At 36.9% G+C, this 22,545-nt stretch overlaps 1 protein-coding gene across 3 annotated transcripts in view; it reads right to left on the bottom strand.

Moving 5' to 3' along the window:
- Positions 1-22,545, bottom strand: part of STAM (signal transducing adaptor molecule) — a 72,219-nt gene that overhangs the window by 21,458 nt on the left and 28,216 nt on the right. For 2 of the 3 annotated variants that reach the window (XM_008002405.3, XM_008002407.3), the window contains 3 exons: positions 7,689-7,764; positions 7,512-7,607; positions 4,271-4,417 (listed from right to left, as the gene is read on the bottom strand). In XM_008002405.3, coding sequence (XP_008000596.3) covers positions 4,271-4,417; positions 7,512-7,607; positions 7,689-7,764 — 319 coding nt within the window. Of the gene's footprint in view, positions 1-4,270; positions 4,418-7,511; positions 7,608-7,688; positions 7,765-20,187; positions 20,292-22,545 lie in introns of all 3 variants that reach the window. The other variant, XM_037983379.2, reaches the window with a different exon arrangement.

Below are 22,545 nucleotides of genomic sequence, written 5' to 3'. Positions count from 1 at the left end.
TGCTGCATTCACTTTTTCCCTTTTGAGTTTGAACACATCAGTCAGTAATCAGCTAAAATATCACTCTCAATGAGGCATCCCTAAACCTGTTAATTACATATTCTCTTGTTTGTTCTTATGATAACACCTTTAAACAAGGTACTGTGATATGAGTGGTTAAGAATGTAAGTTATGGAGTCAGGCAGACATGAGTTCAAATCCCAGATCTACCACTTTCTAGCTGGATGACACTGGGCAAATTAGCCTTGGTGCCTCAAATTCCTCATCAATAAAATGAGTACAATAATAGCACCTACACCTCATGGGCACCTCACAGCCTATTTAGAATATTAAATTAACACATGTGATTCCAACATTAGATGAGATGGGCTCATTCAGGGTTTAAAACAAAAAGTATGTAACATTACCTCCAGGGCTTATAATGTATGTAGAGGTAATACACATGACAACTACAGCGTAAATGGACCTCTACAGATGCAGAGTTTCTATATTTTACATCAAATATTAACTCAAAGTAGATCATGAAAAGTTATGAATGTATATTGTCATTCTCAGGGCAAACAACTTAAAAATGGAATTCTAAAAAACATTCAAATTGCCACATATATAGCACTTAGAACAGTGACTGGAACATCATAACAGGCAATAATCTTAGCTTCTGTTATAATTGTCTGATTACATGTCTGTCTCCACAACCAGACTGTATGTTCCCTGAGGGAATGTGCCTAAATATTACAAGCAATCAATAAATGTTTGTTGAGGGTATGAAAGGAGAAATATTCGACATTATAGTAAAATACAGTTCTACACTCCTCACTTACTGGATTTCGTATTGTCAAACAAACACACAGGCATTTATTTATTTATCTATTTATGAGACAGAGTCCTGCTCTGTCGCCCAGGCTGAAGTGCAGTGGCACGATCTCAGCTCACTGCAAGCTCCGCCTCCCGGGTTCACGCCATTCTCCTGCCTCAGCCTCCCAAATAGATGGGACTACAGGCGCCCGCCACCACGCCTGGCTAAGATATGTTTTTCTAAGTATATTTTTAAAATCTGAGTACAGAAGAAAATAATGTAAAAATATTAAGAAAAGTGATAAAATCACCTGACTCATGCTGATGCAGTTTTGCTAGCACTAACTTTTGATGTAAAGATAGAAAAGTAGGCTAGCAGCATTGCTACTGTAGTCGGCTACTAAATAAGGCAAGTGTTATTGTTACATTTGGAACCTGATGAAAGAAAGGAACTTTGAATGAAAAGTGCAGTTCAGGAACATACGGCTTCACATATCACAGTTTGTTTCTGAACTTCTCGACTGGTAGAGATTTCTTCACACACCATAAAAGTTCAAATCTGTCTAATTGTGAAGTTTGCCAAATTGTGAACAAAAATTTATGTAAACCACAAAAGTTATTTCTGACCAGGCATACCTTTAGTTTTCAAAAGTGTCTGATAATTAAAACATTATCTAAAGAAAATTGAAAATAGAGATAGGTCAGAATTGAGAGTGTTTAAGGTTGTATTCCGTGAACCTCAAAAAGTTTTTTTCTTCTCAGCTCTTCTAAAAATAAATGCCTGGCCAGACCCGGTGGCTCACGCCTGTAATTCCAGCATTTTGGGAGGCCGAGGCGGGCAGATCACGAGGTCAGGAGATCAAGATCATCCTGGCTAACACGGTGAAACTCCGTCTCTACCAAAAATACAAAAAAATTAGCCAGGCTAAAAAAAAGAAAAGAAAAATAGATCTTCAGAGGTTTTTGTTAAGCATGCCCTAACAAAAATCTAGTCTGATGAAAACATAGTAATAACTTAAGTAACTAAGTGGCTTTAAAATCTACAGGGAGTTCTGCAATTGAACTTAGATGATTTATTTTAATTTAATGTGAAGCTCTTTACATGTAGGGTTTCTAATAAGCTTTTCAGAAACCACTAAAAAAATCATTCTACTTCATCATATTTTACTTTATATATATATTTCTTGTAGGTGAAATATAGCTACTACGACAAGATTAGCTGTTACATACTTTATAACATCTAGATCAAAGGATGAAAAGTAAGTCCTGTCTTTACTACTGCTCCTCTATGTCCTGAATCTCTTGAACAAGAGAATAAGCTAGTTTCTCTACCAATCAAGACATAATGCTCTTGCCAGTGTTCACTCCACTGGAAGCCTGGTCTGGACAGACACATACTCACTAACCTCTCTATCAAAGAAGGCAGACTTGGGCAGTGAAAAGAACACTGAACTGAGAATCAGCACGCCTGTGTTCTAGTTCCAGCTGTCAACTATGAGCTGTGGCCCTGGGCAAGTCACTTAACCACTCTGAGTCTCAGTTTCCTCATCTGTAAAAATGAGCGGATTAGATTAGAGGCTCCCTAAAACTGTTTCCGTGGCTAAGATTCTAGATTAACCAAACAAGGGTACATATGGCACAATCATTAGTTCTTCCTTTTCTTACAAGAGTAAGTCCCTTTGTGGACTGAAATGTGCTTTTCACTTGGACTGAAGGCTGTCCTCTAGAGCAGCAGTGCCTCTCAAACCTCAACGTGCATATAAATCTTCTGAAGATTTTGTTAAAATGGAGATAATGAACCCATAGGTCTGGAGTGGGTTCAACCATGCTGCATTTCTAACAAGCTTCCAGTTCATGCCAGTGATGCTAGTCAAACCACGTTCTGAGTTAACAAGAACCAAAGACTCTAGATATTTAGTGGGCTTGCCTTTTCTCTACCTACTCTAGGTGGGTTCTCTGCAGTGAGTCTACTCTTTGATAATAAACATTGTTTCTGTTGTCAACGAATGTATAATGTCTTGGATTATTCTGCTTAAGATTATTCCTTAATTATACAGATTCTAGAAACTAGACTGAGTAGTAACAACCAGCTATCAATTATGAATGAATGAATTTTCAAAGACATAATTTATCATTGTAAAGCCAATCAAAAATTAAAAATTTTTTTAAGAAGAAAAATGTCCTTTGCTTCCTTCCTCTCCCAAATACATTTTTGAGTCTTCACCTCTCAAGAGCGCTCAGATAAACTGGAAATGCCTTGGGAACAAAGCACATGTAGGTCTGGATGAATGTAGATAAGCTACATGACTCCCTGAAGTGGACAAAATGTAAGCCCTCCACACTCACAGATTTCCGTTCATGGTTTTATGTCACTCATTATAGTCTGTCCCAATCAATAAACCGGGGAAAGACAGTGTAGTAAATCAGCACATATTTTAAGCCTCTTGATTAGTTGGGCATCCTAAAGGAAGGTTACCCAAAATAGAAATAGGAATAAAAAAGACATTTCTTGATTTTTTTTCTATATGACATAAACTAAAGAGTGAATTTTTTTGGCACAAGGGCAGACAGGAGAGGAAAGTTAAGCTATTTATTCATATCCACTGGGGAAAGGAAGACTTCTGCACTGGTCGGCTCTTACTAAGGAAAAAATGCTTCAGGTGCTTCTCTTCTCATTTACTCCTTCTAGAGTCCTCTCATTGTTAATACAGGAATTCATAAATTTCCTCATCAAAAGAATCTCTCAAGTCATCCCTAACTTCTAAGGATATCCTGATTTTTGAGCTGTCATTCTTTGTAGACAATTATAGCATTAAGAGCATTTAACAAGACAGTGTTACCTAATTAATAAAGCTATTTTGTGTCTATTATTAAAACTGTACTGGCCGGGCTGGTGGCTCACACCTGTAATCCCAGCACTTTGGGAGGCCAAGACAGGCAGATCACCTGAGGTCAGGAGTTTGAAACCAGTCTGGCCAACGAGGTGAAACCCATCTCTATTAAAAAAAAAAAAAATTCCAGGTGTGGCCTTGCGTGCCTGTAGTCCCAGCTACTCAGGAGGCTGAGGCAGGAGAATCGCTTGAACCCAGGAGGCAGAGGTTGCAGTGAGCCACGATCACGTCCCTGCACTCCATCCTGGGTGACAGAGTTAGACTCCATCTCAAAAACAAACAAACAAAAACTATACCAAAACATTTCAAAAACTGCAAATTGTTAAACCAATTCATTTATAAAGAAGGAGAGAGGTTGGAGCACATTAATATTCCATTGTAATACTTTTCTGGCACCTCTGAATGCCAGAAAACTAGTATTACTAACTACCAATACAACTAGTTACTAATACAATTAGTATTACTAATGAAAATTCCTCTGAAGTAGTAAAAAATTACCAGGGAATGAAGAAAAAAATTCAAATAAACATAGCTATTTAAGAGAAACAAACTGCAGCACACACACAGCTTCATTCCCAAAATACCTGAGAGCCAATAGCTGGGAACGTAACTCCTTGCTCCTTAAGATTCTTAATCATTGCTGATATTAGACTAAGCTGTGGGTCATTCTTAAATTCATCTGTCCATTCAACCATAAGAGCCTTTAATTTTTCACATACTTTAGGATGACCCTGTAAAATAGAAAAAGAAATAAAAGAGCACCAATTTCCTAGCCAATGATTTAATACAGACATTTTAAATATAAAATTATAAAGTTATAGATATTTTTTGAATCACAAATTATGCATAGCTATAGACAAATAAGAAAATATAGTTATTAGAAATAAAACAAATGTTCACACTATGAAAAAAACCCATAATATATATCTCACTTCAAAATTAAAGCATTAAATAGGTAATAACATTTTGGAGATCTGAAAGGACTTCAGAATATTTTGCAATGAAGCAAGGTTTGTACATCAGTAAGACAAGGAAGTGTCTGTTTGCTTTTTGCAAAGCAATACGAAAGTTGGAAGGTGAGAATAAATGATACAGTTCCTTTATTCCGAATTCCTGACTTCTTAATGTCCATGACTACGCATTTTTTCCATGATGCTTAATTATCTGGGGCCTGGTTTGAGATACATTGCATGTTAATCATCTTGAAAATTGAATTTCTTCAAAATAACATAACTATTTTTTTCCTTTTTTTTTTTTTCCTGAGACAGAGTCTCACCCCGTGGCCCAGGCTGGAGTGCAGTAGCTCGACCTCAGCTCACTGCAACCTCCACCTCCCAGGAGTGGGAGGAGTTCAAGCGATTCTCCTGTCTCAACCTCCCGAGTAGGATTACAGGCACGCACCACAATGCCCAGCTAATTTTTGTACTTTTAGTAGAGGCAGGGTTTCACCATTTTGGCCAGGCTGGTCTTGAACTCCTGACCTCAAGTGATTCGTCCACCTCAGCCTCCCAAAGTGCTGCGATTACAGGCATGAGCCACCGCATGTAGCTCAAAATAACGTTAACTCTTTATGGTTGATGTACAACACTGATTCAGGTTAGTCTAAGGCAGGTGTGCAGGGCACTATTCTTCTGTATTAAAGAAAGAGATAAATGTAGTGAGTTTTCAAAATAAATTATTTTACTCATTGCTGATTATGGAAAAAAATCTGGCCAGTTCATTAAAATACTGATGTATCTTCATAGTGGCAATAATCTAAAGTCTTATTATTCGATGTAACAGATATAAAGAAACCTTCACAGATAGCAGAGAAAAGTGAAGATAACTCCTCTATGAAATGTCATAAATGTATTTCAAATTAATGTTTACTAAATAATTAGCTAAAGCTTTTAAAAGTAGAGAAGGTTAGACTTTTAGATAACTCTATTAGAAGAAAAAGAATTCTTCCTAAGTGCACATAATCTGTATTTTGGCCAGTGAGCATATAATGAATTTGTAAATGCTTTATTGAGACTATACATGAACTTAATTTGTTTAATAAAAGGAAATTTTTAAAAAGGGCAAGATGTTGGCTGGGCGTGGTGGCTCACACCTGTAATCCCAGCACTTTGGGAGGCCGAGGCGGGCAATCACGAGGTCAGGAGTTCGAGACCAGCCTGACCAACATGGCAAAACCCCGTCTCTACTAAAACTTACAAAAACCAGCCAGGAGCGGTGTGGCGCATGCCTGTAATCCCAGCTACTCAGGAGGCTGAGGCAGGAGAATCGCTTGAACCCAGAAGGCGGAGGTTGCAGTGAGCTGAGATCACGCCACTGTACTTCAGCCTGGGTGACAAACCGAGATGCAGTCTCGGGGGGAAAAAAAAAAAAAGGTGGGACGTTATTAAGTACAAAACCAATATGTTCATTGTAAAACATTCAGAAAATAAAGAGCAGTCCTCTTGCCTATAGGTAGTTGTTTTTTGAAATGGCTGTTTGCACTATTATACACAGGTTTGTATACCACATTTTTCACCTACATTACAAAAAACATGGTTTTAGAATCTCTTCATAAACAGTTGTACATCTCGACGGACATTCAGGACATTAAAAGACAATGTTTATTAATTAGTAGAAAACAACTAAATATTAATGCATAAAGCAGGCAAGGGAAAGAATTATCACTTAACCATGATGTTCAAAAAGTACAGAATTTTAAATTCTTACTATATTTCTATACAGCTTTTTTCTACTGTAACTTGGAACTACTCATTTTTCCCAAAAACATGAGGCATTTTCCCTTTTAACAAACAAAAACTTTCTCTTGATTTATAATACTCCCCCTAGAAAAGCTAAAAATAATTACCTTTAGAATGCACAAATTTTTACTGGGAAAACTCACCTATTACTAATTGAAAATTTAAAACTTTCCTGAATTGTGTGACTGGAATTCTACACGCAGTTGAGTGAGCAGCTGTAGGGTCACCCGTTCTCCCTGCTTTTTTCTGTGTCCCAACAGAAAAGCAGAGTGCCTTGTCCCGCTCTGTGACCCAGCCAGCTGCAAGTTTTCCACCATAGGTTTGGACCCAAACTGGGGCCTTGAACATTTTCAGGCACTGATAAAGTTGTTCAGGTTGTGGCTCAAAACACTAAAAGATCAAATGTGTTGCTAAAAACATAGAAACCAGCCCCGACCTTGAGTCAAATTCCTTAAATCCTCCTATAAATTTGCAGCCCTCATAAGTTTCCCTAATAAATGCTTTAGACTGATCACCCTGGCATTTAGTGCCTCTTTTTTTGGACTCTTATCTGGCCCTATCTGGAACAGTTTGGGGCAGTCCCCTGTGGGAACTCTCCCGCCACCACTTTTGAGGCAACTCCAGCTGTGGGTTCGGCCAGTAAGAACAGCAGTATAGTATTAACATCCTGTGATGGCCAGGAAGTGGCCTTATTGACAAAGATAAAAACTCAACGGTGCCACAGGCTTTTGGCAGTATTTCTGAAAGGTTTTCCATTAGGAAAATACCTTGTGCCTACAAAAACGGTACCTAAAATAGACTGATATTATTTAATTAGATATAGAAATACCTGTTTTCTTATCCGATGAAAGTATGATGGAAAAGAACAGGTTAAAAATACTCTAATATGGCTTGAAAAAACTAACTCAAAGTTACATGAATCTGCAGTCTCTTCAGCAAAATATAATATTTATTTATATACTGGATAGACACATCCTAGAAAGGATTTCTTAAAAAGTACAGAATAGTCCTTTGTGAAGATTTAAACAATAAAATATGTGAAGAAAGAAGACTGCCTTAATTAATTTCTGGAAATAATGCTCCTTACCTTATTTAATACGTTGCTTACTTCACTAGCAAAATCTCTTGAACATACTTCTAAATGAAAAATTTTGCCACAGTTTGATACACATGCTCCTAGAAGCTAAAAGCACAAAATCAGAAGTTAAAGGGGCTCCATTGTGGCAGATAATTTTGTGGTACAGGTTAAAACGAAACCACTCACAGTCAAAGCCTGCATAGCAACGTGAGGATCTTTGTGGTTCACTCTTCTCATAATAGACCGAAGACAATCCTTAGGTCTAAAAAACGAGAAAAGTAAAAATTACTTAATAATACATCTAGTTTCCCCCTGCCCCTTAACTGTTATAGACAAAAGACTATGATAAAAAGGGAGACTATGATAAAGTAGGGAAATTTAATTTTTATTAATAACATAGTTGAAAACCTGTAAATTAGCTCCTTTAAATTTTTCAAACAAAATTAACAGGCTCTCTTATTAGTAATCACAGATGAGGCATTTCAGGCTAATTCTGGGTAGGAAAAAAAAAACAAAGCTTTGAAAATAAAATGGTAGGCCATGACTTCCACTTCTAGCCAGGGTGGAAAAAACAGACCAGACTTACACTCCCATTGCAAACAATTAGAAAACTGGAAAAATAGATTGAAAATACACACTGAGGTTAACTTTTTAAAGACATGAGGTCACAGGCAGTACTGTATGATAATCCACAATAAGGAAAATTAATTAGATAAGCCAGAAGCTTGCCTCAACTTCCTGCCTAGAGGCAGTTTCCAAGTATCAGTGAACTTTCTGAAAAGCCCACGCATGCACAGGTGAAAAACTCCATGAAACTGGTCAAAAAGTGACCAGGGCAATATGCTAAAGAGATCCAAAGTTCACACAGTTGTCAGAGATGAGACCACAGTGAAGCATCTATTGAAAATCCAGAGCATTCAGTGGATATACAGGGGAGTTTAGACCCTAGCAACGCAGCTCAACCATACCTACACATGGCCTAACAATATAAGCCACAGACAAATGTAACAACTTCTGAAAAATAAAGTCCAATACTCCTTAACAGGAATACAACACCTGATGCTCAACAATGTAAAATTCAAAATACTAAGCATTCAATAAAATGATATGAAGACATGATATGAAGAAGAACACTATCATACACAACTAGCAGAAAATTCAGTCAACTGAGAATGCAGAAATAACAAAGATGATGAAATTAGCAGTCAAGGACTTTATATAAGCTATTATAAGTATGCTGGAAATCATCCACATAATGATGAAGAAATGATATATTAAAAAGGGCCCAGATAAAATTCTAGAGACAAAAAATATGTAAAGTTGAAAAATGGATGGAATTAATCAGGTAAGAATGAAAGATCAGTAAATTTGAAAAGATGCTGAAAGTATCTAAACCGAAGTACAGAGAGAAAAAAATGAAATAATTTAAAGAGAGCCACCATTACAAATACTTTTAAGAGAGAAATGAAAACAAAATAGCTTGGGTGCAGTGGCTCACACCTATAATCCCAGCACTTTGGAAGGCTGAGGTGGGCAGATGGCCTGAGCCCGGAAGTTCGAGACCAGCCTGGGCAACATTGTGAAACCCCATCTCTATAAAAAAAAAAAAAAAATACAAATACAAAAATTAGCCAGAAATGGTACCAACTCCTAGGGGTGCAGGGAATGGCCTAAGGTGGGAGGTTCACTTGAGCCCCAGAGGTCGAGGAAGCAGTGAGCTGTGATGGCACCACCGTACTCCATCCTGAGAGACCACCGTACTCCATCCTGAGAGACAGAGTGAGACCCTGTCTCAAAAAAAAGTTTTAAATTAAAAAAAAAAAAAACCATAAAAACTATTTGGTTGATACACAAAAGACAGAAAGAGAAAACAGAAGAAACATAACCAATCATCTAGAAAGATGGCAGATTAAGACTGTAATCCAACTATACTTGTATCAATTCACTACCATTAGCAGTTTTCACAACAAGGAATACTAACAGGGATAAAGAGAGACAGTACATAATAATAAAATGGTTAAGTCCCCCAAGAAAACATAATTCTAAATGTGTATGAACACAATAATAGAACTTCAAAATATATAAAGGAAACATCGATAGAGCTGAAAGGAAAAACAGACAAATCTACTGGAAACTTCAACATGCCCCCTCAATGACTTGATAACACAAGAAAAAAAATCACTGATATGGAATACTTGAATGGCACTATCATACAACGTGACCTGACTGGCATTCCACAACAATCCACCCACGCACGGCACTATACCCATTTTTTTCCATGTGCATGGAAAATTCAACAAAATGGACTACATTCTGTCCTATAAAACAAACACCAATAAATTTAAAAAGACTAAAGTCAAAGTACATTCTTCGACCATAACAAAATTAAACTACAAATTGATAACAAAATGATAGCATAAAAATATCCAAATATTTGGAAATCAAATAACATATATCTAACGCTTACATCAAATGAAATCACAGAACCATAATTTCCCTTAAAGACATGAAAATGAAAGCACACTATCCAGTATTCTGTATAAGAATGTTCACAGAGGCTCTGCTCATAGAGTCAAAACCTGGATACAATCCAAATGTTCATCAACAGATGAAAGGATAAACTGCAATATATTAACACAATGTAATACCTCTTCCCAAAAAAACAGGAATATTGATACACACAAAAATATGAATTCATCTTAAAAAACATATTTAGTGCTAGACACAGGAATACTAACAATGCCATTTCATTTTATGAAATTCTAGAAAAGGAAATTTAATCTATAGTGACAATGCATATTAGTAATTGCATAAAGTAGAAGGAACTTTTGGGAGTGATTAAATGCTATCTTGGTTGGGGTGATACTTATATAGGTGTATATATTTGTCAAAACGCATCAAACTATCAAACCATACATGTACAAGGGATGCATTTTTTGTTGTAGATAAATCATAGCTCAGTAAAAACAGATCTATTTAAATGACAGGTCAAGCATGTAGCAAACATGCATTTCATGGGGATGCTTTATGGTAATTAGTGATAAAAGTAAAGCAGAGTAACCATTCATATAACCTATGAAACATCATGTGTTTAGGCTCTCAAAAATTATATAATAAGCAAAGGACTCACTCAGTGTTCAAAACATTCACAGCAAACCAAGTCCTCCATTTACTGAAGTTCAGTTCCTTGCCTATGATGCCAGTTACCAGGCAGTAATAGGCACTACCGAGATTCATACCTGTCACTCTTAAACATGCTATGTTTGGCCACAGATGTGCCTCCCAATAAATTAAGATAACATAAACAGGGAGTCTTTATATAAGTCAAAAGGATAGCCTCAAAATATTAAAATCATCAGATTAAAATGACATATATTTTCCTCTAATAACATATTGTCAACATTTATAAATTATTTCAACTAAAAATAATACAATATATTATTCTCAAGGGCATACGGACACTACACAGGATAAACAATGTTAAGTCACAAAACAAGTCTCTACAGATTTAAAAAGATAAAAAATCATAGAAAGCATGTTCTCCAAAGACAGTAGAATAAAATTTGAAAGAACAAAGAAATGTAGAAAATTAAAATATGTGAAAATCAACATCCTCCTAAATAGCCAATGGGTCAAAGAAAAAAATCACAGGAGAAATCAGAAAATACTTTGAGATTAATGAAAAGGAAAACGTAACCCAAGAAAACTTAAGGGTACAGTAAAGACAGTGCTCAGAAGGAAATTTATACCTATAAGCACCTACATTTAAAAAAAAAAAAAAAAGATCTTAATACTACCTCACACGCATCAGGATGGCTACTACAAAGAAAAACAGAAAAAATCTAAGTGTTGATAAAAATGTGGAGAAATTGAAACACTTGTGCACTGTTGGTAGGAATGTAAAATGCTACAGGTGCCGTGTAAAACAGTATAATGGTTCCTTGAATAATTAAAAATAGAATTACTATATGCTCCAGCAATTCCACTTCCGGGTATATACCCCAAAGGACTGAAAGCAGGCAGGGTCTGGAGGAGATAGTGGTACACTGGTGTTCACAGCAGTATTATTCGCAATAGCTAAAAGGTGGAAGCAACCCAAGTGTCCACAGACACATAAATGGATAAGCAAAATGTGGAATATACATACACGGAATACTATTCAGCCTTTATAAAAAGGAAATTCTGACATATGCTACAACAGGGATGAATCTTAAAGCTATTATGCTAAATGAAAGAAGCTGGTCACAACAGGACAAATGCTGTATAATGCCCCTTAGATGAGGTACTGAGAGTAGTCAAAATCAAGGCCAGGCACAGTGGCTTGTACCTATAATTCCAGCACTTTGGGAGATGAAGGTGGAAGGATTGCTCCAGCCCAGGTGTGTGAGACCAGCCTGGGCAATATAGTGGGACCCTGCCTCTACAAGAAATTTTAAAAATGAGCCGGACATGGTGGCACACACTTGTAGCTACAGAGGCTGAGGTGGGCAGATCACTTGCTGCAGTGAGCCATGATTGTGCCACTGCACTCCAGCCTCAGTGGCAGAGTGAGACCGTATCTGCAAAACAAAGAAAAAAAAAAAAAAAGAAGAGTAGTCAAAATCATACACAGAAAGTGGTTGCCAGGGGGCCTGGGGAGCAGGGAATGGGGAGTTATTGTTCAATTGTTTAATGGGTATACAGTTTCAGTTTTAAACAGTTCTGCTACTCGGGAGGCTGAGGCAGGAGAATGGCGTGAACTCGGGAGGCGGAGTTTGCAGTGCACTGAGATCGCACCACTGCACTCCAGCCTGGGTGACAGAGCGAGACTCCGTCTCAAAAAAAAAAAAAAAAAAAAAAAGTTCTAGAGGTAGATGGTGACTATAGTTCACAACATAATGCCATTCGACACCATTAAGACGGCAAATTTTATGCTATGTTTATTTTGCTACAATCTAAAGAACTGAGGAAAAAGATCTCAAATCAGTAACCTAAGATCATACCTTAAGAAACCAGGAAAAAGAGCAACTAAACCCAAAACAAGCAAAGCAGAAGGAGGGAAACAATAAAGAGAGGCAATCAATGAAACAGACAACAGAAACACAATAGAGAAAAGCCAATGAAAACAGAAGTTTTTTGTTTTTTCGTTTTTTTTTTAAGGATCAACAAAACTGAAAAACCTTTGGTTAGACTGGCCAAGAAAGAAAGGTGACTCAATTTATTAGAATTAGAAAACAAAGAGGGAACATTACTCTCAACCTTACTGAAATAAAAAGGATTTTAAAAAATACTATGAACAACTTTACGCCAACGAATTGGATAACCTAGTTAAAATGGACAAATCCCTACAAAGACAGGAAACTACTGAAACTATGGTATGCTTAGGTGTTGAAAGAAAAAAAGAAAAACTAAAAGAAACTGACTTAAGAAGAAACAGAAAATCTGAATAGAGTTATGTAACAAGTAAAAAGACTAAATTGCTGATTAAGAAAACCTCCCACAATGAAAATCTCAGAAACAGAAAGCTTCACTGGTGAATTCTACTAAATGTTTACAAATTAACATCAACTCTTCATTTAAAAAAATACATAAATTAAACATCAAAATTAAAAGCTTTTGTGCATTAAGAGACACCATCAATGAAGAAAAGTAAACCCACAGAATGGCAGAAAGTATGTCCAAATCATATATATGACAAGAGATTAACAGCCAGAATATATAAAGAATTCCTACATCTCAACAACAAACAACAACCCAATTCAAAAATGGGCAAAGGACTTGAATAGACATTTCTCCAAAGAAGATACACAAATGGCCAATAAGCACATAAAAAGATGCTCAACGTCACTAGTCTATAGGGAAATGCAAATCAAAACCACATTGAGATGCCACTTCACACTCACTAGGCTGGCTATGTTTTTAAGAGAGGAAAGATACCAAGTATTGGAGGGGATGTAGTGAAATTAGAACCCTCGTACATCGCCAGTGGGAATGTAAAATGGTGTAGCTACTGTGAAACGTGTGGTGGTTCCTCAAAAAATTAAGCACAACCACACATAATCCAGCTGGGACTCTAACCAATATCTGTACACCCATGTTCAGAGTAGTAGTAATAGTATTCACAACAGCCAAATGTCCATCAACAAAAGAATGGATAAACAAAATGTGATATACAATGGAATGGTATTCCGCCTTAAGGAAATTCTGACACACACTATATACACAACATGGATGGACCTTGAAAACATTATGCTAAGTGAAATAAGCCAGACACAAAAGCACAAATAATTCTGTTTCCACTTACATGAGGTACCTAGAATAGACAAATTCATAAAGATAGAACATAGAAAAAAGTAACTAGTGGCTAGGAGGGGAAATGGAGAGCTATTATTTCAAAGGTATAGAGTTTCTACTTGGGATGATGAAAAAGTTCTGAAAATGGACAGTGGTGTTAGTTGAATAATACTGTGAATGTACTATATGCCAATGAATTATGCACTTAAAAATGATTTAAATGGTAAATTTTATGTTAAATATATTTTACCACAATAAAATAAATGAAGTACTAATACCAGCTACAATATAAATGAACCTCCAAAAAATTATACAACATGAGACTGGGCACAATGACTCACATCTATAATCCCAGCACCTTGGGAAGCCGAGGCAGGCGGGTCACCTGAGGTCAGGAGTTCGAGACCAGCCTGGACAACATGGTGAAACCTCATCTCTACTAAAAATACAAAAACTTAGCCAGGCACAGTGGCATGTGCCTATAATCCCAGCTACTCGGGAGGCTGAGGCAAGAGAATCACTTGAACCCGGGAGGTGGAGGTTGCAGTGAGTTCAGATTGTGCCACTGCACTCCAGCCTGGGTGACAGAGCAAGACTCTGTCCCCCCCCACCAAAAAACAACAACAAAAAAAGTACACCAGATGAAGAAAGCTGGTCACAAAAGAACACATATTGCATAGCTCCATTTATATGAAATGTCTGTAATAGGCAAATCCATACAGATACAAAGTAGATTAGTGGTTTCCAGGAATGAGGAGAGGTGGCAATGGAAGTGTCTGCTAATGAGTACAGGTTTCTTTTTGGGATGATGATTGTTCAGTAATTAGATACTGTTGCACAAACTTATGAACATATTAAAACCTACTGAATTGCATATTCTAAAATGGTAAATTTGATGGTATGTGAAATATATATATATTTATAAAAGTAAAAACATTTATCGAGCAATTTGAATTCCAACGAGCCCTGGAAAGCAAAGCAATATGCTTAAGTGTAATTAGCACTGTAATATATACAAAAAATCTTTTTTAATAATTATGTAGAAAAATTAGGATACAAGGTAGGATTCCTGATTTTAAGGATTCTCAACTGCCTGTGAGGCTGATTCCACCTAAAGAGCACGGTGAAGGGAGAAACAACACACAAAAGAAGTAATATTTGTTGAATGTCTATTATGTGTCAAGCATTCGATTTTTTTATTCTAAAACTTTTTTCTTCTACTTTACTGATTTTGTAAGATATTAAAATTTTGGGATAGCAGCATCATTAGACTGAAGAAACTATGTACTTTAACACTATTATTTAGATTTGGCCTTTTTTACAGTTGGACTTATTTTAGGAGCCAGGGTCTGCGATCTCATACTAACTTCCAGTTGTGACTACCATGCTGACATAAAAACACAAAACAATCACTTCAAGGCATGGTAAAGGCCAGATAAAAAGAATTACTTGAATACTAAAATTAAAATCAGTAAAAAATGATCCAGAGATGATTCAGCTGAATAAACATTTTTGAAAATAATCCTGTATACTTTATTCACCAAATTTTAAATAAAATTGATTATGTATTTTGTTTACAAATCACTTTTTTTTTTTTTTTTTAAGGTAAGAAACCTGTGACTTTTGGAAAGGATGATGGGGAAAGGAGTGGTGAAATGCAACTATTCCTTTTTATTTTAGACATTCCAATGTTGTTTTACCACAGCCAATTGTAAAAACCAAGGCAAAGATATCTTTGGCACCAAAATAAAATCGGTTACTGAACCATTAAAAGGACAGAGCTGCAAAGCCAGTAAGAATGCTCCTAAGTGCTGATGAACACCTTGTTTGTGCAAACACAGCAGTATCTTTTTAGATACTAGCGTAAAAATCCCTTCAGAATTGTCTACAAAACAGAACTTACCCACTATTTTGAACTATTTCATTCTGTCCTATGCATTTTTAATTCAGTTTTCAGTATGTCCACCAGATGGGTAATACTGAACATACATATATATACACACACATATATATATATAAAATTATTAAATCTTACCATGCAATTAAAAGTATGGTTAAAATACTATTTTTTAAAAGGTATGGTGATTATAAGTGAATTTAATGTAAGTATACTTATGGCTATTATCCTTCCAATGACAAATGAAAGTTGATTACAACATAGTGTCTATGTAATTCATCCTCTACACAAGCACCCTTTTGAGAGTGAAAAGGGGTGCTAACTGGACATAACAGAGGAACAGCAGGCACAAACTACAATTGTCCAAGGCAAACTGGATGTTATGGTCACAACAGTCAAAACTATGTTCATCCACAAAACCATCTTTTTATGAATAGATCTGGGTCATATAGTTTGTAAGAGGGTAAAGGAAAAGGGGGCAGTATTTCTATACTGATAACAGCTTCCAAAGTCGTCTTCTCAAATCACAGACCAGACAGAAAACAGACTTTGCAGGAATGTACATAACTACCTACACAGCATATGTCAGCTGATGAACTGGAAGCATCAAATTCAGTTTCATTATTTACTAGTATTATTCCAACCTGCCTCAACAAACTGCACTCTCAGATTCAAAGAAAGCAGATTTAAGATGGAGCTCCTCTCTGTAACATCCTCCCTACACCTACCCCCGACCCATCATACCACTCTCAACCATTCAGTTTCTATGTGAAGTCGTAACTCTTAAAAACAAGTCAGCTCATGCCTGGAAGTAAATTAAAATTAATCAATCAATCTTCAGACAGAAATATCCAAACTGTGCTTTCTTTTGCAATAGACCTTTCTAATTTCTGAAACAAAACACAAACTCTGCAGAACTTGAAGCTCTTAAGGCAAATGTGCAAAGGATGGATTTTTTTTTTTAATGAATTCTATCAGCAGTCACTTCTCTGATCTAATGGTACATTAAGAAAACTTCTCATTTTTGCTCATTCATCTTGTTGGAAGTACTCAGATAATTTGATTCCACCACATAGAGTGCTATTTGTATATATCAGTGCTAAAGGATACCAACCCTTTTGATTAATCTAATTAGGTAAGCAAGACTTTCAGGGTGAATCACCTCCATAAAAATTAGAGTGGCACTGGTAAAAAAAAAAAAAATTCAATAGGTACCAAAGAACTCTGTTCATAATACTTTCCATAACTAATGTTCATTAATTACCTTCTAGGTGACAAGTATTATGCAAGGCTTTAGAAATAAAGCAGTGAACAAGAGGAGACTGACCTTGCTTCATGAAGTTCATAGTCTAGCCTAGTGCCTTTTTCTAAAACTTAAGTGAATCCCTGTATAAGTTAAAACTGTGACATAAACATAGTTGTCCAAACTTTATATAAACTACAATATCATGTTTAAAACCATCAATTTCAGAAAATGCTACCATCTTTTTTTTTTTTTTTTTTTTTTTGAGACAATCTCACTCTGTCTCCCAGGCTGGAACGCAGTGGTGCGATCTCAGTTCACTGTAACCTCCACTTCCCAGGTTCAAGAAATTCTCCCACCTCAGCCTCCCAAGAGGCTGAGATAACAGGCGGGCACTACCATACAAAGCTAATTTTTTTATTTTTAGTGGAGACAGGGTTTCACCACATTGGCCAGGCTGGTCTTGAACTCGTGACCTCAGGTGATCCACCCACTTTGGCCTCCCAAAGTGCTGGAATTACAGGTGTAAGCCACCGCGCCCAGCCAGAAAATGCTATTGTTTTTAACTTGGCTTTTATGAATTTTCATAAACTAAAAGCTTTATCAGGCCATGTGTCTAAAACCAAGCCATGAAAAGGCACCATGAAAGAAAATCTTCATGACTACCTAGTCAGTTAAGATTCCGTATCTGTCAGCTGTTCATATTTATAAACACCCACAAATGGGTACATCTTTCAACACAGAACAGTTTTTTTCCATGTCAAAAGTCATAATTAAATGTTAGATTAAAAAATGAAGTAACTCGGCCGGGCGCGGTGGCTCAAGCCTGTAATCCCAGCACTTTGGGAGGCCAAGACGGGCGGATCATGAGGTCAGGAGATCGAGACTATACTGGCTAACAGGGTGAAACCCCGTCTCTACTAAAAAATACAAAAAAACTAGCCGGGCGAGGTGGCGGGCACCTGTAGTCCCAGTTACTCGGGAGGCTGAGGCGGGAGAACGGCGTAAACCCGGGAGGAGGAGCTTGCAGTGAGCCAAAATCGTGCCACTGCACTCTAGCCTGGGCGACAGAGCGAGACTCCGTCTCAAAAAAAAAAAAAAAAATGAAGTAACTCTTGTATCACATTTTGTCATTCCAGTTCTTAAGGATTGAGTGTCTCAAAGTATCAAAAGTGGAATTTATAATTTTGTCTATTAGAATTATTTTTTTCTAATGGTATATTTCATTGTTTTGTTAAGTTCAAAGTTCTGATTCAACACTTATGGAACCAATAGGCCTCAGGCAAATTATGTATTCCAAAGATAACTATGGTAATAATTCCCTTCCCACATGCTCTTCTACAATATGACCTTAGCATTTCCCATCAAGAGGTGACATCTAACAACCCTCCCCTTGAATCTGGACTGACTTCAGTGACTTCCTTGACCGAGGTCAGGAGATCGAGACCATCCTGGCTAACACGGTGAAACCCCATCTCTACTAAAACTACAAAAAATTAGCCAGGCGTGGTGGTAGGCACCTGTAGTCCCAGCTACTCGGGAGGCTAAGGCAGGAGAATGGCGTGAACCCGGGAGGCGGAGCTTGCAGTGAGCCAAGATCACGCCACTAGCGAGACTCCATCTCAAAAAAAAAAAGTGTATATATATACATATATGTATGTGTGTGTGTGTGTGTGTGTGTGTGTGTGTAGTGGAAGTGACATTCTGAGACTCAGTTTACAAGAAGCCATGTGGAGTACACTTGGGTCTCCTGGAGCACTGGCTCTTAGGATGCTCCCTCTGGGAACCCAGCCACCATTCTGTGAGAAACTCAAGCCACAAGCAGAGGCCTTGGGTAAGAGTTTCAACTGATAGCCCAGGTGAGGTCCCAGGTAATGGCCAACCATCACTGCTCGCCATACTAAGCATCCATCCCAGTGAAGCCTTCAGATGACCCTAGTCCCAGGCACTATGTAACTACAACTTCAAGAGAGACCCCATGCAATAACTGCCCAGCTGTTAACCCACATAACTTTGAGATATAATAAACTGCTCTTTTAAGCTAAGTGTTAGGATGGTTACTACTAAGAGGTGTGTAGTAAGAGATAACTAGAACAGCCTCTAACAAAGAAAGCTGACAGCTGGTAGGTTTGAATAGCACTAAGTCATATTATTTAGAATTGTTTGGGTCTTCTTTTAATCTTTGTTTAAAACATGACTTAAGCATAATATACACTCAAATAAATTCACTTCAAGTTTATAAAACCCAAATTAGGTCAGGCTTACAAAATCCAGCCATGAATCTCATCTCTGGATCACTTCTCAAAAGCACCCTGCTCTCTGGGACCTCCAGTCCCTCGCTAGGACTCTCCCGCCCAGCTGTTCTTAGTCAATGCTTACTCATCCTACAGATCAGAGCTTACACATCTCTTAAACTGAGGAACTTAGGCCCTTGACAGCTCCCCACATCAAGCTGTGCCTGGAATGTTAGGTATTCCACCTGCAAACTCACATATTGAACTAAATGTGTCAGATAATAGTTGTAACACTAATAGTTAACACTTAGGGAGTGCCTGCTTTGTGTTAGATGCCGTGCTAAGAACCTTACAAGCAGACAATCCCACTCTTCATCACCACGTGATAAAGCTTTGGCATTTAACACCTCTCTTTTGTTGGGTTGGTTTGTGGGGTTTTTCTCCTTAACTATTTATCTCCCCATCATGAGGGCTGCTGAAGGCAGGGCCCAGGGTTACACAGCTCATCCTTGACATGCCACTCCTTAACTATGCCCTCTGGCACATAATAAACTCTCAATTGAAATTTGAGAAAACGAAAATAAGAATTATTTAGCAACTGCTGTTGCTCTCCCATGACTGAATTTAAAACACCATCATTGTGAATGGGGCCTAGAATTGTGCCTTCAACATGGCTGATGCTCAAAAAAAAGTCACTGAGCAAAACACAAAAAATACTACTTTTCACTACTGTACAACTAATATTTAGAATAACTCATCTTCCTTATAAAGCTCTGTTTATTACCAAGTTCTGCATATCTTCCACTGAGTTCGCTAAGTGGAAAACGCACATCCTTTCATAAAATGTAGTTAATAAAACTATAATAAAACCATGATAAGGGGGGAAAACGCACAATAAATAGTGCTGGGAGAAACAGAGGATGTGAGAAAAAGAGACAGGTGGCAATAAACACAAATAAAATATTTTGCAAAAATACATGGTAAGAGAAAATCTGCACGTGCACTTAGAAGAGTCTACCAAAGGTTTCCATCACCTACCTGTTTAAGGGGTGGGCAAATCCTCATCTCTCTCAAAAAGCTTCTTAAAACCCCATTTTGGTATTTTAAAACTTTTTGTAAGACACATCCTCTCTTTTCCTTATCTTGAGATGGGAAAAGAAAAAGATAGGGGTCAGGGACAGGGACAAAGAACAGGGAAAGGAGAATCATCTCTCACCTTTCCCAGTTTTCCACCTAAAAATACCTACTTCTCTTATTATTTGATAAATGACCATAACACAAATCACACTGCTGTAAGATGTCACAGAAGAGCAACATTTCTGAAGGTCAGTTTCCAAAGTCAAGGTGTAAGGCCAAAACTGTAGTTAATCCATGTTCTTTGATTAGGGATTTACCTATTGGAGAACTTATGAACCGTCTCTCAAATGTGTCCAATATAGCCAACTTTTCCTCAATTATTAAAGCAAAACTGTTACTTTGAGCAACAGCTGAAGAAGCTGGCTTGCATATAGGACTGTGTTAGATAAAATATGCATGCTCCGAGCAAGAATGGCCCTCGGCACAGCAAGGTACTGCCGCTATGAGAAAAGTGGGAATTGTAATTGTGAGACAGTGCATGTAAGCTCACTAAATGAATTGGCAGGCACAAATTTTTTGGGGAAAAAAACCTGAGGAGGCTGGAAAAGAATATAGTTAAATTCAGTAGGTTAAACATGTATATGATACAGCTCAATTCTACCGTCAGAGGATCAAGGAAAACTAAAAGCAATTTTGCATTCCTGCAATTCTCTTTTCCAAAAAAAGTGAAATTTCAAATGTCTTTGAATGGCCCTCAGTAAGTTTTCAACAATGTCACTATATTATTTATAAATGTCTATCTACCTAGAGGTATACTGTTGTACAGTTATGAGAGATCTATAGCTCAACGTTAAACACAGTCACCAGTTAGTGAGATTACCTGAAAAGGTATTTCCATTACTACATAGGAGGAAGCCAAGAATATTTAAAGCTATTATTGGAAAAAGGAGTCAAGATTTGTGACATCCTATGCTGTATAAAACTTTTGAAAAGTCTCTTATTTCAAATAGCTCTATATTTCGGTTGAAAATTACTTTTTAGTATCATAAAAACCATATGCTGAGCAGTGACAGGAAGATTTTATACTCTTAAGGAAATTATTGTCATTGAAAAGACAGTAAATTTAAATAATTCCTGTATATATTACTAAATTAATCAATGATTTTTAGACCAATCAACTTTTCAAAATGAGGATATCACCTCTTCATTATCCCTCTCTCAGGGCATAACAAAATAACAGGGTATTTGCCTAAAAGTATTGCAAATGTAAAAGAAAAGTGATCAAAACAAAAATTATCAATAGCAAAAATAATAAACAACATAGTTAACAAATATGTTTGCATGGTTAACCTCTAATAACCTATGAAGTCGGACTAGAAAAGTACAAGAACACTAGTGAAAGACTATCTGGCACGTTGCATCCCTGATCCCTGCTAGTTGCTACTGATCAACATCAGTAGTAACCCCCCTGTCATGGGACACCTGAAACCATCCCTAATGGAGCAATACCACCCAGGTTGAAAACCATCACTAAACAAAAGAAGCATTGTGATACAGTAGAAAAAGGATTTGAAGCTTTGACAGACCTCTTCTGTAAAAGAGGAAATGTCTAATACCTCCTTATCAGAATGTTAATACAAAACTCCTAGACTCATGCCAGGGATTGAAAGACTCTCAACAATGTTAGCTCTTGAAAGCACAAAAATGTCTCATTCTTTCTTTACTTTTACAACTGTAGCTTTCAAAGTTATTTTAGAGTGATTTAAACTTTACATCTTCATCTAAAATGCTATGAAAAAAGCTTTACTGTGGTTGACCATTCAAGGACATATGTATTTCTATACTGGAGGAAGAAGGAGTATGTGCATGCATAGCTTTTATAGGTCTTAGTAAACTAGGACCTAGCGGGCACGTAGGAGCTAAAAGACATGGGAACTGAAATCTTTGCTGAATGAACTAAATATTTTTAGAAATTAACAGATAATATAAACGCTCCTTGAACATTAAGCCTTATTTAGATGCCTTTCATGAGTGTGAAGGCATGTCACAGACGTAAGAGAATTCTAATATAAAAATACAAAAGAAATCACAACAGAAATAATGCAATCCTTATATACGAACACATTCAAAATGCAAATTTGATTTGTAACACACATTACGTAAAACATAATCCACACAACATATAAAAAGGGGCAAAATATAGAGTACAAATATCAAATTCTTCCCTTAATGTTAAGCTTATTAAGTAGGCATTTCTTAATGAGATAATGGAACATGAATATAGATAAATATACACAGGGATGTTGTTTGACTATTTAA

The sequence above is a fragment of the Chlorocebus sabaeus genome, chromosome 9, assembly GCF_047675955.1.
Source record: "Chlorocebus sabaeus isolate Y175 chromosome 9, mChlSab1.0.hap1, whole genome shotgun sequence".
In the NCBI taxonomy this organism is placed as follows: domain Eukaryota; kingdom Metazoa; phylum Chordata; class Mammalia; order Primates; family Cercopithecidae; genus Chlorocebus; species Chlorocebus sabaeus.
The sequence above is the reverse complement of the archived record's forward strand: the minus strand, read 5'-3'. Positions and strand labels throughout refer to the sequence as shown.